Source organism: Natator depressus, chromosome 3 (assembly GCF_965152275.1).
Source record: "Natator depressus isolate rNatDep1 chromosome 3, rNatDep2.hap1, whole genome shotgun sequence".
In the NCBI taxonomy this organism is placed as follows: domain Eukaryota; kingdom Metazoa; phylum Chordata; order Testudines; family Cheloniidae; genus Natator; species Natator depressus.
This window is the reverse complement of record NC_134236.1, coordinates 37,474,946-37,491,942: the sequence shown is the minus strand read 5'-3', so window position 1 is coordinate 37,491,942 and position 16,997 is coordinate 37,474,946. Positions and strand designations below refer to the sequence as shown.

The 16,997-nt window shown below is 37.8% G+C and overlaps 1 protein-coding gene across 2 annotated transcripts in view; it reads left to right on the top strand.

Annotated features, from left to right (window-relative positions):
• TRAPPC12 (trafficking protein particle complex subunit 12) overlaps window positions 1-16,997 on the top strand; it is an 82,598-nt gene that overhangs the window by 43,313 nt on the left and 22,288 nt on the right. For both annotated transcript variants that reach the window (XM_074947709.1, XM_074947708.1), the window contains 2 exons: window positions 9,753-9,865; window positions 15,397-15,469. In XM_074947709.1, coding sequence (XP_074803810.1) covers window positions 9,753-9,865; window positions 15,397-15,469 — 186 coding nt within the window. The remainder of the gene's footprint in view (window positions 1-9,752; window positions 9,866-15,396; window positions 15,470-16,997) is intronic.

The window sequence follows — 16,997 nt, the reverse complement described above, 5'->3', positions numbered from 1 at the left end:
CCCTTGTGCGTATATGTTACAATATTGGACTACATGATGTCATATTATTTCTCAGTTAATAAAGCAGAAGAGGGGTTTTTTCAACAGCCCTATCTACAGGATTTTACATTCTGTTTGGATATACAAAGAAGTGCACAATACTGTGTGTAAAAAACATACTAGTTCAGCATACTACATAGAACAACATGTGACAGTGAAAATTTGCTGGTTATGTATAGGCCATCAAAGTTCACAGACAGATGAACTTTGATTAATTCTCTCATCCTTTGATGTACACTGTCTGAGGAAGACTGTGCTAGTGATTCAAAAGCAAATGCACTCTATGAAGTTTACTGACCAAAGGCCTGGCTCATTGATTCTTTCTGTTGGTTTAGTGAGTGCTGAATCAGGCCGAAAGGCCTGCAAAAAAATTATGCATTTGAGTAGTCCCATTGAATTGAATTACTCATGTGCATAAGTGAGTTCAATTGAATTACTTGTGTTCATGAGTGTTGGCAGGTTCTGGACCAAAATTATTAAAACTGGATATGTTAGAGAGAAGATACTTTATCATATAGAAAGTGTCAGTAATAGTTTAAACTGTTTTCACAGTGAATATAGTGTAAATATGTAAGAATACAATATGCTGTAAAGTTGCAGAAAAAGTATATTACAGTTGTATTACTTTAGAGATTGTATAAAATCATGTGACCAAGACTATATTGTATTGTATGTGCACAAGGGAAGAGATAAAAGTTGTGCCTGAAACCTTAAGTTTGCACACTTAATCATGGATCCTCAGTGTTCTATTAACTTTGTTTTATGTATGGGAGTCTAAGAAATTCCTATTCCTTGCATCTGTTGTTCTTTATTCTACTTCAACTACTTTTTGCACTACCTTGCTTAAGCCTTGTCAGGTTTCCTTCCCCTCTCTGAACTCTGGGGTACAGATGTGGGGACCCGCATGCAAGACCCCCTAAGCTTATTTTTACCAGCTTACGTTAAAAACTTTCCCAAGGCACAAATTCCACCTTGTCCTTGAACAGTATGCTGCCACCACCAAGTGATTTAGACAGAGAATCATGGAAAGGACCACTTGGAGTTCCTGTTCCCCCAAAATATGCCCCCAAGCCCTTACACCCCCTTTCTGGGGGGAGGGGCTTGAGAATAAAATCCTAACCAATTGGTTACAAAGTGAACACAGACCCAAATCCCTGGATCTTTGGACACTGAAAAAAAATCAATCAGTTCTTAAAGGAATTTTTTTTAAAGGTAAAAATCCCCTCTGTAAAATCAGGTTGGAAGATAACTTTACGGGGTAACAAAAGATGCACAAAACACAGAGGAACCCCCCTCTAGCCTTAGTTTCAAAGTTACAACAAAACAGGGATGAACCTCCCTCCAGCAAAGGGAAAATTCACAAGTTGAGAAAACAAAGATAAACTAATACACCTTGCCTGGCTGTACTTACAGTTTCTGTAATATGAGAGACTGGTTCAGAAAGGTTTGGAGGACATGGATTAATGTCCAGTCCCTCTTCGTCCCAAGAGCAAATGAACACAGAAACAAAGAACCCAAAACAAAGCCTCTCCCCCACCCCAGATTTGAAAGTATCTTTTGTCCCCCATTGGTTCCTTTGGTCAGGTGCCAACCAGGTTCTTTGAGCTTTTTAACCCCTTACAGGTAAGGAGGAATTTTAGGCTACCCTTATGGTTATGACAAGCCTTACTTAGCCATACTTATGGATCTGCATTAATCTGTGAACACCTTTTTTATTTTTCTCTATTTCCTGTTCCTTCAAGTACTTGATTAAGTTTCAACAATTTCGTGGATTTTTCCAAAAGTTTCTCTACTGAAGTGTAACATCTTGTTTTATTCTTTCTTAGTGAATTATCTGGATGTTAGTTATTGTCCACGTCTTTTTCACTTTTTGTTTTTTGTGATCTATTAAAGTGATGCAGGAGAACATTTTAAATAAAAAAATCATAAATTGTTAGTTTATAAACCATGGGGCCCTGAGCAGCATAGTTATACCAACCTAGCTCCCAGTGTAGACAGTGCTATGTCAACAGGATGGCTTCTCCATCGACATAGCTACAGCCTCTCAAGGGGGTGGAGTACCTAAACTGACAGGAGAAGCTCTCTCGTCCGTATAGGTCCCATCTTCAGTAAGTGCTGCAGTGGCACAGCTGCACCAGTGCATCTCTTTTAACTAACTTTTTTCGCTTTTCCTTTTAACTTATTTTCTTCTACTTTATTCTCTGACTATATCATTCATGATTTCACTTTATTCTGAGTCTTAAATATTATTTGGTTCATTTACATGCGACTTCTATCAAAGTAAATCTGGAATTTGGCCCTCTTCATATTTACAGTATCGTATCGCTTATTGCCAACTCCAAATGTTCAGAAATCATAAATACCCCCCAAAAAATCATGAGATTGACTTTAAGATCATGAGACTTAAGAAAGTAATAAATGTGGGGTTCTTGTGATTTGCTTTCTAGTTTCTGAGCCTTTAATGTACACTTGGGCCGTGTTTCCAAGCTTTTCTTCACCGCCATGAAGGCTAGAAAGTTACTTTTCTTTTTATTGTGAGAGTCTCACCTTTTCATTATCACTTGTTTTCAGGCACTGGGTCTTTAAATAAAACCTAAAATAAAACATAATATATCCCAAGACTCATGATAAAGTTGCAAGAGTTGGCAACTCTGAAAAAAGAAAAAAGAAAAGGAGTACTTGTGGCACCTTAGAGACTAACCAGTTTATTTGAGCATGAGCTTTCGTGAGCTACAGCTCACTTCATCGGATGCATACCAGAGTAGTAATTTAGCAGGTTTGAAATGAAGAGAAATATTTTCCCTATTTTACATCTGAGATTTTTAGTTTTCTTTTCTTTATACAATGTAGATTTATATAAATACAGAAGATTAGTCTTTTAAAAGCTTAAATATCTCAAGAAGAATGAATTTTTAGTGCCTGAATTTTCACCTTTCCCTCCCCCCAAGTGTGTTTTTTGTTTTGTTTTTCCTTAATACTTTTTTGCCCTAGGTCTGGATCTTGCTCCCTTTAATGTCAGTGGCAAAATTCCCTTTGACTTTAGTAGGGTCAAAATTAAGCTTGTAGTGCTGAGTAACACTAAAGCTGTTTTAAACAATAATTAGTGCAAATATTTGTTTTGAGCTGTAAGAGCATGCTTAGAAGAGAACTGCAGCAGATTTTCTTCCACTGCAGTTTACTAGGAAGCTGTTGCAGAGAGGATTGGGTGTTGCTTACAAGCGGCCAAGTTTTGATGAATTGGGACTGAGAGTTTTGTTTACTTTGTAGAGACAATGAGGGGGAAAAAAAGAGACAAGACTTGAGGGAATATTGCAATGATAATGAGAGAACAACAGTTTCCTGTTCTTGCCTTCATTTCCACAAAGCTTCGAAGGATCCCTTCCTTTTCATAGCAGAAATATTAATCACTAGTGGCTATCACAGATAGCATGTAGTCATCAAAAGTTTACGTAGCATTAAAGCTCCAGAATACTAATTGTTGCAACTTCTTCTTTAAGCAACTGTTGTGAAATACCTATGGTCTTAAAGAATTCTCTTTATACTCCATAGATAATGTTCTTTGTGCGTTCCTGGGTAAATCTGATTATATGATCCTGTTCAACTTGAATTTTTTTTTTTTATTGTAAGAGGGTAGTGATGCCCTCACAGCTCATAACCTAGATATCTCCAATGTAATCACATGCAAGACAATTCACATAGAAATGCTTTACAACAACATAAAATATTTAAATTTCACATTTCTTGTTCAGCTACGGTTTTAGTTTTCATGTTTTCTCATCACTATAATTGATTTATATTGTAAATATACCTAAGTTCTCCTATTTATAGATTCAGCAGCATGCTATTTTAAAACTACTTAATGTATTATTCATGTTTCATATTGCAAAGTCCTGTCTGTCCGCTTAACATTGGCGCCCATCACCATGTATCTGAGTACCTTCCACATCAAATCAGTAGCAGTAGTGAACTCCCTAATGAACTGCTTGGAGTCTCCAGCTGTCATCTCTTTTTAAGGAAAATACTGTGGTGTTTTTTTTGTTTGCTTGTGTTTTAGGTTGTTACATATTTTTATTTTTTGTGGGAGGTGCTTGAGTAGATGGGGAGGCAGAGTGTCAATGTTGTGAGTCATTCTCTCCATCAGTGTTTATTAGTTTGGCAGTATACTCGAATTTCTTTCTTTCCAAACTGGAACAGTAGATTTTTATCCTGTGTTTTGCTTATAGTAGCAAATATATTTTTTCTGGTGTCTCAATATGCACACACAAAACTCCTCAATTTGTCACATTTAACAAAAAATACTGTTTGGGTGACTAATTACCTCACAATTTAAGCAAATCTTTATAATTACATATTCAACTATGACATTATTAAACTAATGTGGAATTGTTTTGTTTCATCTTGTTTCAGTAATTATTTAAAACCATATGTATTCATTTCAGAGAGCAAAATTTTAAGTATTATATTTTTACTATAGATATGTTTTTCTTTCAGATATTTTAATTAATAGAAAGATGAGCTTATATTATTTTCAGTGATCCTCTGTGCTAACTTCTTAAAATTTATTTAGATTATTTTCTTTGGTTCTGTGTTTAGTATATTTTTTTTAGTATATTTAGTATATTTTTTTATCTTTAGGATATTTTCATTGTCTTTTTTGGGGGGGGGGAGGTTTGTTACATTTGCAGTACTAATATTCTCGGTATATTTTCCCTTTGTTACTATCCTTATATTAAGACCATCAAAAAGAATTTTTTTTTTTTTAAATCAAAAGGCTCAACATCCATGCCTCATAGGACAGTGGAAGCTGTGTTTGGGGTTTTTTTGGGGTTTTTTGTAGATTTGCCCTTTTCTACTAGAATGAGCTCTTCCATGTCAGCTCCTTTGGCACTGGTTTTCTTACTCTCGGCAGGAGGAAACTGAAAGACATGCTTTTGATTCAATATGATGTGGTGGTGTCACAGAGCAACAAATCAAAGTCCTATTGTTTAGACCAAAATTCTTATTGAGCTCTGTTAAGTCGGTTAAGTCTTCAAAGTCAGCACTTTCTGTGATTCTCTCATTAGATTGCTTTTTACCTTTTATCAGTAGAGCTTGATGAGACTTCACTGAAGATTCAGAAGAGTCATATTGCAGTTTGGTCTTTGCCTTTTTCATCCTCCGTTCTCCCCATGAAATTCTACTGACCTGCTTTTAGAGCCCATTATGCTCATAACCTTCCCTTCCACCGTGATACACACATAGGTCACCTTGCAGAGTCTTTTGATAACAAAGATTCACAATCATCCACCTTCTCAAAAGATTTTTAGTAACTTGCTGTTGCTTCTCTCATGCTCTCACGGTCTTTCTCAATGTTTTTCTGTCACAGCAGTTTAAAGATAATTATTCCTCTTCCTCAATCTGAAAAAAAGCCACCGATTCAATTTTTGGATGTTAGAGATTGTACAGTAGGTAGAAAATATTGAAGTATTTTTGTTGGTTTCTTTTAAACAATTATTCTAGAGTAAAAATAAAACTTTTTATGAACAAACCCTTTCAGATGCAATTTATAGGGATGCCATAAAAATTTTCAAGAGAAGTTGATTTGTTTGTTTTATATCTATGTATTTTGAAGGTTGTAACACTTACAAACAAGTGAAGACTTTTAAAGTCTAACATAAAGTAATGATCATTATTTTTCCCCAGAAAAATAAGTCCCCAATTGTTTCTTAAATTAACATAATGTCATGTTTTCACATGGGTGCTGCTGAGTTGTACCTAAGAGTAACCACATCAAAATCATTTAATAAAAATGAAGATAGATGTTTCTAGATCCAATATGGGGGGAGGAGATCAAGCTGATTTTTCTGAGAAAGTTTGGATCTCAAACTTTATTGTCCAACAAGGAAAACATTTCAGGGTTTTTCTGTAAACAAAGTTAGTTCTTAAAATTAAGATGTGTATGCACGTACGTTTCTCCCTTTGAAAGGACCATTTCCTGGTCCTGATTTGACCGGCAGTTACAAAATATTGGGGAAGTTGACTGATTGGAGTGCCCTATCAGAGGTTCAAGTTAAAAGTTGTTTTCTCTCCTCACTGGATGGCAACAGTTCCTTTTACCACATTTTCATGACAGCATATGCATAGCTATGTGCATTCCTCCCAAAGTGCAACTTACCAAGAAAAATAATTTAGCAAAGTAACCAACCAACCAAGCAAATCATCCATTTTTTTTTCTGCTATTCAATAGGATATGCAAGGAAACTGAGGTGGGAGGGCAGTACAGTCAGTGCCTTCAGGATTTTTAAGTTCAGGTTGGCAGCCTGTTCAGTGAACAGTAAGTAACTGAATTTCAGTTGTCTGATCCTTGTGTATACTTGCCCTGGCTGCTGGCCAGTAAAATTTTTCCAGACATGCTTGGATCACATTACTATAGTAAAAATTATTTTACTTAAAACGATTCTAACTATATTATCAAGATTTATTCCAGGAGAGGCAACAGAGCGAAGAAAAACCACCAGTGTGTTGGATCCTTCTGGGATGTCAGCATGGGCCACAAAGAGCATAAAATAAAAATCTAGGGGTGGAAGCAAAGTATTGATCTCTTACTTCCTGTGGACTGGCTCCATGCTACGGTACTCTTTGATGGACGCTGTGACATCACAGCAAGGTTCATACTAATGGTTCACATTTGAGTGGTTTCTGGCCAGCTGCCCTCAATGAAGTAGCGCATCATTTGTGCTTAACAAATAATAAATTAATAATACAAATAAAGTATATTTTTAGGTAATACTGTGCTGGATGCCCATCCTAACTGAGCTGTTGGGAACTTTCAGCGTGTACCAAAATTGGTATGTGACTTTTTGCAGGACACTATGAGTTCCCATAGCTTTCTGCATCAGAAAATAATGAAATGAGTTTTTCTACTCACACAGGAAGTGTGATTTATAAGCCAGATACAGTCGGCCTTCAGCTCCATTCATCTCTCTAACATAAGGTGACACCAGCTTTGGTGATACGGCTTAGTAATGTGGTTCTGGGTTACTCCTTCCCTTGCTGCCTCTGATAGCATACCCCCACACACACTAGTGGCCTCATGCAGCAATGTAGAGGATCAATAACTTTCCAAAATAGACAGTTACAAAGCTGGTTTACGTATTCTGTGATGTGTTAGTGAGAGGCATGTTTCCTCTGTGGAACTGCCTATGGGCTGAACTTTGCTGATTTGGTTCCCAAGTCAGATCTCCCACATGATATTACTGCTGCTGTGTTACTGGGTTTTATTAGTTTGTACAAAGAGAGCCAATAATAAGCCTTGTTCTGAGTTCTTTTCAGGATTGTTATTGGTATAACGCCTTCATCAACAAAAATTGCTTCTAAGCCTTTAAATGTTTTTCCACTTTATAGTCCACATTCTCTGAATCTTTGCTACACAAACTGGACCTAATTTTCCTTTTGTTTGACACAGAAAAATCTATTAGAGTATATCATGAGTTGCATGGATCATACCACACCAGTATGTGCCAACTTTTCTCCAAAATAACCATACTGTCTATGCATTTCTCGTTATTACTTCTTAGTAGAATTATTACTTGAAGGTTGAATTACAGCTCATTGATCCAACGTTGTGGTAGAGAATATGGCCAGCCTTAGGTCATGTTTTTAGATTTGCAAGACAGGCATTTCAGGTTCATAGCATTCTGCTACAAAACCATTTTAGCGCAGTGTTCCCTGATGAAGAGAGTCTGCAGTGCTTACACTTTGGTTGTCCCCAGCTTGCATATCTGGCTCTCTAGCGATCTAGGCATTTTTCCTTATCTTGTTTTGTCCTGTATTGTGCTTGATTACTAGTCAGTATAAGGACATATTAATCTCTTTGCTATTGGTTTGATAACATTTTTAAATGTTTCCTTAAAAAGAATTCCAAAGACATTTTTGCTTTCTATAGCTGCATAATGCATAAGGTATACAACACAGATTGTGTGTACTCCTACAGAGGGAACACTTCAGTCTCTAAGAGGAGCCTTTGGGGATACTTACCTTTGGAGAAAGGGAATTTACTTAGATGTAATTGGAGTTCTCTTAAGGTCATAATTAGTGAGTGGTTTTCTGGTTAAGATTCTGTCTTGTTTTTTAAAAAAAATCTTTAGAGACAATAACTCCTTGTATATTTCCCCCTTTGATACATGTGCCTTATTAGAGCAGGTGCAAAATCTCATCACCTTTCTAAAAAGCTCCTGAATCCTGTTTATGAAAACTGGTGAGCCAAAAATGAGACTCTGTGGAGGATAATCCCTTTAGTTTAGAGTATGCCATCAGGTTAGTGTACTAGACTTTTATAGACAAGTGTGTTTTCTCTCTCTCTCGGTCATCTTCTCCCCCATCATAACTTTCCCATTTGTTACTAATAACTTTGTTTCTTAGGATCTGATTCTTCCCTCAGATAGTTTTGCTCAGTGTCCATTGAAGCGTGCAAATATCTGAGAGCAAATAAGGTGCAGAGTGGGTCTGAGTCTCATTGAAGTCAATTAGGATGCTGAGATACTTGCAGGATTGGGTCCTTAGATTACTGTATTTTTTTTTTACTTTCTAATAACATTAAAAGAAGGCAATCTTTTTGTTGCAAATATTGGTTAAAGTTCTCTTTCCCCACCCCTTCCGTTTGGTATCCTTCTGTCTCACTGAAAGGAGGACTTTATTCAGTGTGGGATTCACAGCGTAATGAGTCCCTCCGTAGGAACACTACTGTCTTCACTGGAGACAATATTTAACACAATAAAAACTGAACTAAAGGGGTAGGGGGAGAGGTGGGGAGCTGTTTGGTGTTGCAGGGATGAGCACATTGGATCCCAGATCCTTACTGGGGCCTTTGGGTACTATTACAATACAAAGTACTGATAATAGAATCTCAGATAACATATTTTACTTCCTTGTTTTTCTTTAATTACACATCAGATTTAATATACCTATGTTACAGTATTCCTCTTAAGTTTTTGTTCAATTTGCTATTTTCATTCTCTTACCTAGTTTCTTTTAACATAAGTGGGTTTTCTATCTTTATTTTTTTCTTTTCGTCTTTTTTTTTAAGGGGCCCTTTAAATCTGCTTTTTATTTATTTGGAGGAAGCGTGAGTGCAGGGGACTGGACTAGACGATCTCTCAAGGTCCCTTCCAGTCCTATGATTCTGTGATTTAATTTTCATTAATCTGTGTTCCTTTCTTATTTGGTTATCTTTCTCTCTCAATGTGTGTGTCATCTTTGTTTAAGAGCTGCCATCAGAAAATCCATCTTAAATTCTTCAGTACTATTGGTAAATTAGGGGTTATTGTATTTCTGTAGCAATTCTGTAGTTAAATTGTAGATGAGTTTCCATTCTAAACCCTTATTTTTCAGTTGCTAATAAATTTCTCTAATTTCTTTTGGACTTCTAGACACACCATATGCTATTGTTTTAAGGATGAATTAGTTGCACACTTTTACCATTGTGATTATGCTTGTCTGTAGATATTTATATTTCTCTGTTCAAAAATATTCTATAAAGTAGCAAACATTTTCCTCATTTAACATTTAGTTATTAAATCAAGGGAAGAAGAGAATTTAGAGATTTTAATTCCTAATCACTTACTTTAGTGAATATGCCTAGGATATGTTTTAAGAAATACCATATAGACCACAGGCAACAATATGCATTGATAACTGTAGCAATCAAATTCAGAAACGTTTCATTATGATTCTAGGTTCCATGGTTCCCTTTTCCATGCGGATTTTACATGCTGAACTTGAACAGTACCTAGGAAATCCCCAGGAGTCACTTGATAGACTGCACAGCATGAAAACAATCTGCACAAAGGTAAAAGCTTCTTTAGACCAGAGGTTCCCAAACTTTTTTTTGCTGTGCCCCATTCTCCATGGGAGTCATATAGCCTGCCTGCCCTCCCCCTTCCAACTCCTGGTTGTCCAAGGCAGAAAGTGACTCATTGAGGGGAACAGGCAATGCACACTTGGGACGTCAGCAGGGCGTGACTGGCTCCATTCCTGGAGGACTCCAGGTGGTGTGGTGTGGAGCAGAGCAGGCTGGGGCTCCTTGTCCTCCCCATGCCAAGAGCTTCTTGCTTCTGCAGGCTCCGGAGGATTTAAAATACATGAGGCTGCAGCCGGCTGGGTGTCTGGGCTGCAGCAGGGCAATACATAGGAGGGGACATAGGGAGTCCCCAGCAGTCAGGGAGGTGAGGAGAGGGAGAGTAGCAGGCTGCTCCTGGGACAGGGCTGGGCAGGACTATGCCCCCTGAAAACCTCCTCGTGCCCTCCCCCCCAGGGCAGTACACCACACAGTTTGAGAAAACTGTGCTCTATACAATAGAATCTCTTAATGTTCATACAGGTATATTTTACTGCCTTTACCCAGAGGATCCAGCGTAGGACTAGATTTAGGCTTTAGACTAGCCCCGACAATGGGGTGGTATTTAAGTGCAGGGCCCCAGAAATTGCACAAGGAAAGGATTGTGCCACTCCTTCCACAGCTTCTGGGGAGTAATTTACTTTCACTCCTTTTTGGGATGTAGAATTCTTCCCTCTCTCCCCATGCCTGCCAGCTCTGTTGACTGGGGTAAGGGGGACAATAGCTGGGTAGAAAAATGGCTGCATCCTGATAGAGACTGTGCGTGCCTGAGTAGGAGGATGTATCTTCTTGTACAGCTGCATGAAACCAGAGCGTAGTATAGCTCTTACTGACCAAGAAGTCTGCTTCCCCCCATCAAAAGATATTAGCACTCTGGATAACTTACAGTGGAAGTGAGAAAGTGACTGAGGTAGTGTCTTCTATTGGACCAACTTCTGTTGGTGAAAGAGAGACACTTTCGAGTTTACACAGAGCTCTTCTTACGTGTAAGCTCAAAAGCTCGTCTTTTTCACCAGCAGAAGTTGGTCCAATAAAAGATATTACCTCACCCACCTTGTCTCTCTAATATCCTGGAACCAAGATGGCTACAACAACACTGCATACAGTGATGGAAGTGACAGTTATTTAGAAATTCTAATCAGTTATTTTTAAAAGATTGAGATTTAATGCAGTGTTAGTTCTTGTTTTTAACAAGTGCTTTTCAGTGCTGAAGTTAGACTAGTACTGTTGTGGGTACTCCTTGTACGCAAATGTGACACAAGCTTCCCTGTACAAAGTTTACAACAAATACCTCTTCTAGTATCTCAGATTAAGAGATACTGGTTTTATTTATTGTAAACTCTATTATAAATTCCAGATTAGCTCTTTAAAGAACTGTAGTGTTGCATACAGTTGTGATACTGAAAAATTTTGCAACTTTACCAAAGATAGATAAATATGAATACCTCAGTGTTTGTTGTATTTGCTATACTTACTCTCAGAAATACCTTGAATAATACAAATGCAGAAGATAGATAATTTCCAATGTTATTTTGTTGTTTAAGACAGTTGGCAAGTTTTACCAATGTATTTAATAAAACAAAACATAGCAGAATAATTAGGATTTTAAACCAAAAACCAGGACTCCATTCTTTCTGCTGTGTACAGCGTTTGGCAAATGAAGGGTTCTGTGGCTCTTGCCATACTGTTAGAAAGAAGAACTGTTTGGAAACACTTATGGGATGTAGAGTTTGGCAATTGGGAGAAGTTCTTTTTGGGACATTTTACGCTCTGCAAGATGATGAATCTGCTGTTGTTGGGTTTAGTGTGTGGGTAGTGTTGGTGGCCTCTCATCTGGGGATCCCTTCTGGCCTTAGACTCTGACTCTGTGACTCTGACTTTCTGACCCACTGGCTTTATGGCCTGCCTCTTCTCTGACTTTCCTTTACATGCTCCTGGATAAGCACTCTTCCTTATCTTAAAGAGACTCACCTCCTAACTGCTTCTGAGCTCAGCATCAGCATGGTACCTCCATATTGAATTTTGCATACACTGGCATACAATATATTATAGTGTTTCAAATCCTGGTCTTGTGCTATCTGGTATTTGAAGTGCCACCCTCTTTGGCATGTGTCAGAGCTTGCAGCTGGCTATGTTAAAATGGACAAATCCCAGTTATGACATAATTAGCCATGATTCCCTGCCAGAACAAAGATGTCTGGTCAACCTTGAGATGAAAGATATGCATTTCCTCTTTTTATTTTTATTTTTAAAGGATATATTGCTATTCAGTTATTTTAAAGGCCTAACAACCATATGGCTTTAGTTGTGTGCCATCAGATACATATTTTGTCTTCCAGTGCACCTCTAAGACAGGAATTGCAGGAACAGGTGTAAGGGAGAGAGAAGGAAATAAAGAGGAAAATGCATAAACAGGACAGATGAAAAATTTTACAAAGTTGGCAATTTAACCACCTAAAACATTTGAAATTGCTTAGAAAAAATTACTAAATCTGACATTTCTGCATATATAATTGGTCACACAAATCTGTTAATCAGGACCTTGTCTGCAGTGTTCATAAGTAGAACACGTTCTCCACATTAAAAGAAAAAGTCATGGCACAACCAAAAAAATATCAAAAATAGGGGGGAATTGATGACGGGGGATCTTTGCAGCCATAAACCAATAGTGTTTTGTTTTATTACTTTAAAAGTGAAGGAGGAATATTTCAAAATCCTTAGCCCTCCTTCTCAATTACAGAAGTGTCTATGGATACCCATTATATAAATCTGATGATCTTGGAATCATAAAAGCTAGAGGTGCGAAAAGACGTATTAGCTCACCTTTTAGCTCCCTGCCAATGCATGATTGTTTTCTAATGCTTAGTCTAGTTTTTAATGAACCAGCCTGTGAGGTTGACATCACTTCCCTTGGGAGACTATTCCACTCTAATACAGTAAGAAAATTTCCTCATATTCTGTTTTCCTTTACTTAATTTCATCACATTACCCCTAATTTAAACTCTGTATAATCCTAAATATTACCTCTCACTCCATGGTGTTTACCCCATTCAGATATTTGTAGACGTCACTTTAGCCAATCTATGCACATCACATTTAACTCTTTCATTCTGCTCTTAACTTGGTCTCTCCAGCCCCCTGATCATTTTACTCTTATGTGAACTCCCTCACATTTGCCAATGTGTTTCTATAATCAGGTACACACAATTGCACTCAATATTCAAGATGAGTTCTGATGATGTTGCATCCAAAACTTCATCAGATATAAACATGGGGCATGAAGTCATCTCTAAGGCTTAGCCAGCCAATCAGTTTTAGTCATATGAAATATTTAGTCATGTTACAGTATAAACTGTAGCCAAATGGGCAGATGCTATTCAAGAGAGCTCAAGGACTGGCATAACCAAAGCTTTTCAAGTGCATATCAAGGGGTATAATCAAAGTTTCTGTGATCAGTTAGTACAACGCCTGCCTGCGTAATCCTTATTAGGATTATAATATTAGTATAGGGTATTATAATTCTCCCATTGTGATAAACACCAAATTCACACAGAAAAATAAAGTTTACCCTAATCAGGGTCATGCATGCATAACTAGAGTTTTGTGTTGCATTCCTTATGCAGATTGTTGAATGGAAACTTTTCCCAGAATCTAGTTTTATTTAATTAAATGTATAGCTATGGATATGCCTCAAGGAGGAATTTAGATCATGTACATTTTTCCACTGAGTTCAAATACAGCTATGAATATAACCAGTGAAACAATCACAGGAACTGCAGAAATTGCATGTTCTACAATTTGTGTCTCATTGCAAATTCTGCCTTTTTCTGCATAAGTTAAGTTTCTTGTTTTAGGGCAGGGAAACGGGGTGGAAATTGCTAATACACTGTGTGGTACCACTAGTCTTCCCTGCATAAATCAATATGCTGTTGCCCTGTTAAGCCAGCATTGCAGAGAACTGTCTCCAGACAAACAGTAGCATCAGCAGCAAAGGTATGAACTGTTTCTTCCATTTACCACAATGATGTGTTCACTTGAAAATCTAGCTGGGACCATTTAAATGTTAATACTACCGTGAAAGAAACTCTAACAAACACTCACCTGGAGACAAAAATTTAAAGAGAAGAGAAACCTGCCTTGGACTAAAATCATCCCTGGTGTAACCAGAATGAAATCAGTGTAATTACTTCAGAGTTGCATTTTAACCCATGATTCTCTTCTGTTGCAAAATAAACTCTTTCCTTTTGCCTGCCTGTTGACTAAAATGGCCATTTTTTGTACACTGCTGAAGAGGCACTAGGCTCCTAGGTGCATCTTTTGGCACCTAAACTTCTTTAAAAATCTATTCTTTAAGTTCCTAAACCCCATTTTCAAAAGGCTCTTCATACCTAAGGCACTTTTCAAAATAGAACTTAAGCTCTGGAATCAGTTGATCTCGTTTGACAATTTTACCCTGTTTCTTTTATTGTTTGGAAAGCACAAAGCACATTTTGAGTGCTACTGCACTGTAAATAATCTCTGTTTAAACTGTCATGAGCTGAAAGCACTAGGTACGCAGTGCACTCGGCCCCTAGGAGAGGGAGTGCCTCCTATGTTGCTGATAAACTAAACCCACCAGCTAATTAAAGAGTGAGTGGCTTAACAGGCTCTTAAGGGAGTCCCACTCAGTCTACTGTGACCAAAAAGATGAAACTGAAATGCGGTGATTTATGAAGGGATGGGAATCAGCAAAAATAGGGTAATCTTCAGGAGTCAGAGAGACATTTGGATACACCATAGCGGGATTGGAGAAATGCAATTGGCTTACATTGCAAATGAAACTGTAGATATATATATTTTCAAAGTGCAGATATCTTAAACCAGATGCTCCAATAGTTATACATATTCATTCTCCAGATAATCCAGCAAACATAATTTTTTGCTCACTCCGTAGCTTATATTATTTAAATCTCTAATAAATAAAAAACAGCAACAAAATCCCAACTTTGGGAAGCAAATGGAGCTGAGAGTTAGAAGGATCATTATTTAATTTAAGAACAAAAAGGGGGCAAATTCTGTTTAAAACCAGAGCATCAATGAATTTATGGGATACATAAAATAAAATTTAAAAAAACCTCTTAGTTTTCTTCTGGAATCAGTTTGACATTTTTGCAAGAGCTAATAATCATTCTCTTCTGGAGCATATTTGATATTTTGCTTAACAAAATGCATATGTCCCTGGTGTATGCTGTCTTTTAACGCTTTGTGAGTATCATAAACCTGAACTCTAACATCAGCACTACAGTTCAAAGGCTTTCTGTTATGATTGATCTAGCTATAGTAATAATCAGTGATTTTGAAATGTGTCCATGTGAAACACTCCTGTTTGAATTGTTTTACATACAGACTATGACAACTGTAGATAACTTGCATATAATACAAAATGCTGCCTAATTCCAGAATGCCTGTTTAAACTCATGTTAATTTTAAAAAATTTGCTACAGATATTAGAAAATTTGGCGCAAGGCTTAGCAGAAGATGGACGTATGACTAACATTACACAAGAGAACAGACAAGGTAGGCATTTTTTTTAAATTTCTTTTTACAGGCAGTGTATTTTTATCACTTGCCCAGGTATGCCAAAAGTTTTCAAAAGACTGCCCCAAAGCTGTTAAGAGTACTTTTCTGATATTATAGTCTCTTCAGCCCCTGAAATGATACATCTTGTATTTTTATTTGCTGGAATTCATTTAACAGTTTCACCTTTTATTTTGATCAAATTGGTGAATTAAATCAAATCTCCTTTGTAGTTTGAAGAAACAGAGAGTATGACTGCCATTCTTTAGTGTTAGGTGTACAAGAAAATCAATGCATTGAGGCATTGGAGACGGACCAGATGGGGGTATCTGTCTTAAGAGGCTCATTGCCTCCATCAATCTTCTCCCCTGAAATCTGAGAAACTTCTTGAGATCCAAATTTTCCCTCCTTCCCTGTTGGTCCCAGCAGCTTATATTAATTTGAAAGGTCTTTTGCTATGTATTACCATATTTTGATTTAATATTTATAGGAGACATTTTCTTTTTTCCTTTTTATTTTAATTAACTTATTTATTAAAGATCATGGGGCAGGAAGAAAGGGGATTGAGTCGGGAGCTGCTGTTAGAGAATCCTGACAAGAAAAACATTCCTTTTTCCCACTTGAGAGCCTAAGGCTCACTGAAAATCAGTGCGATTTGTGGATCTGGGCCTTAGCATCCCAAAGACACTTAGGCTCCTAAACTCCACTACAATTCATAAAACCCTGTTTGGCTGCCTCCTAACCCTCAGCACCTAAATTTTTGCTTTAAAAGTTCCCAAGACACCAAAGATTTTGCCTCTGTGCATGTGCACAACACCTCACTCGTGGCATCCAGATGCCTAACCTGCAGCGGGATCCTCAAATCAGGGGAAAATAGGCGGGGAGATGCCTATCCTATTTCAAGGAATCCCTGTTGAGGTTACAGGGACAAACCATCCCGATGAGTCGAAAGAATAGTAAACATGGCAGGCGACCAGCTTGGCTTAATGGTGAAATCCTAGCGGATCTTAAACATAAAAAAGAAGCTTACAAGAAGTGGAAGGTTGGACATATGACCAGGGAAGAGTATAAAAATATTGCTCGGGCATGTAGGAAAGATATCAGGAGGGCCAAATCGCACCTGGAGCTGCAGCTAGCAAGAGATGTCAAGAGTAACAAAAAGGGTTTCTTCAGGTATGTTGGCAACAAGAAGAAAGCCAAGGAAAGTGTGGGCCCCTTACTGAATGAGGGAGGCAACCTAGTGACAGAGGATGTGGAAAAAGCTAATGTACTCAATGCTTTTTTTGCCTCTGTTTTCACTAACAAGGTCAGCTCCCAGACTGCTGCGCTGGGCATCACAAAATGGGGAAGAGATGGCCAGCCCTCTGTGGAGATAGAGGTGGTTAGGGACTATTTAGAAAAGCTGGACGTGCACAAGTCCATGGGGCCGGACGAGTTGCATCCGAGAGTGCTGAAGGAATTGGCGGCTGTGATTGCAGAGCCCTTGGCCATTATCTTTGAAAACTCGTGGCGAACGGGGGAAGTCCCA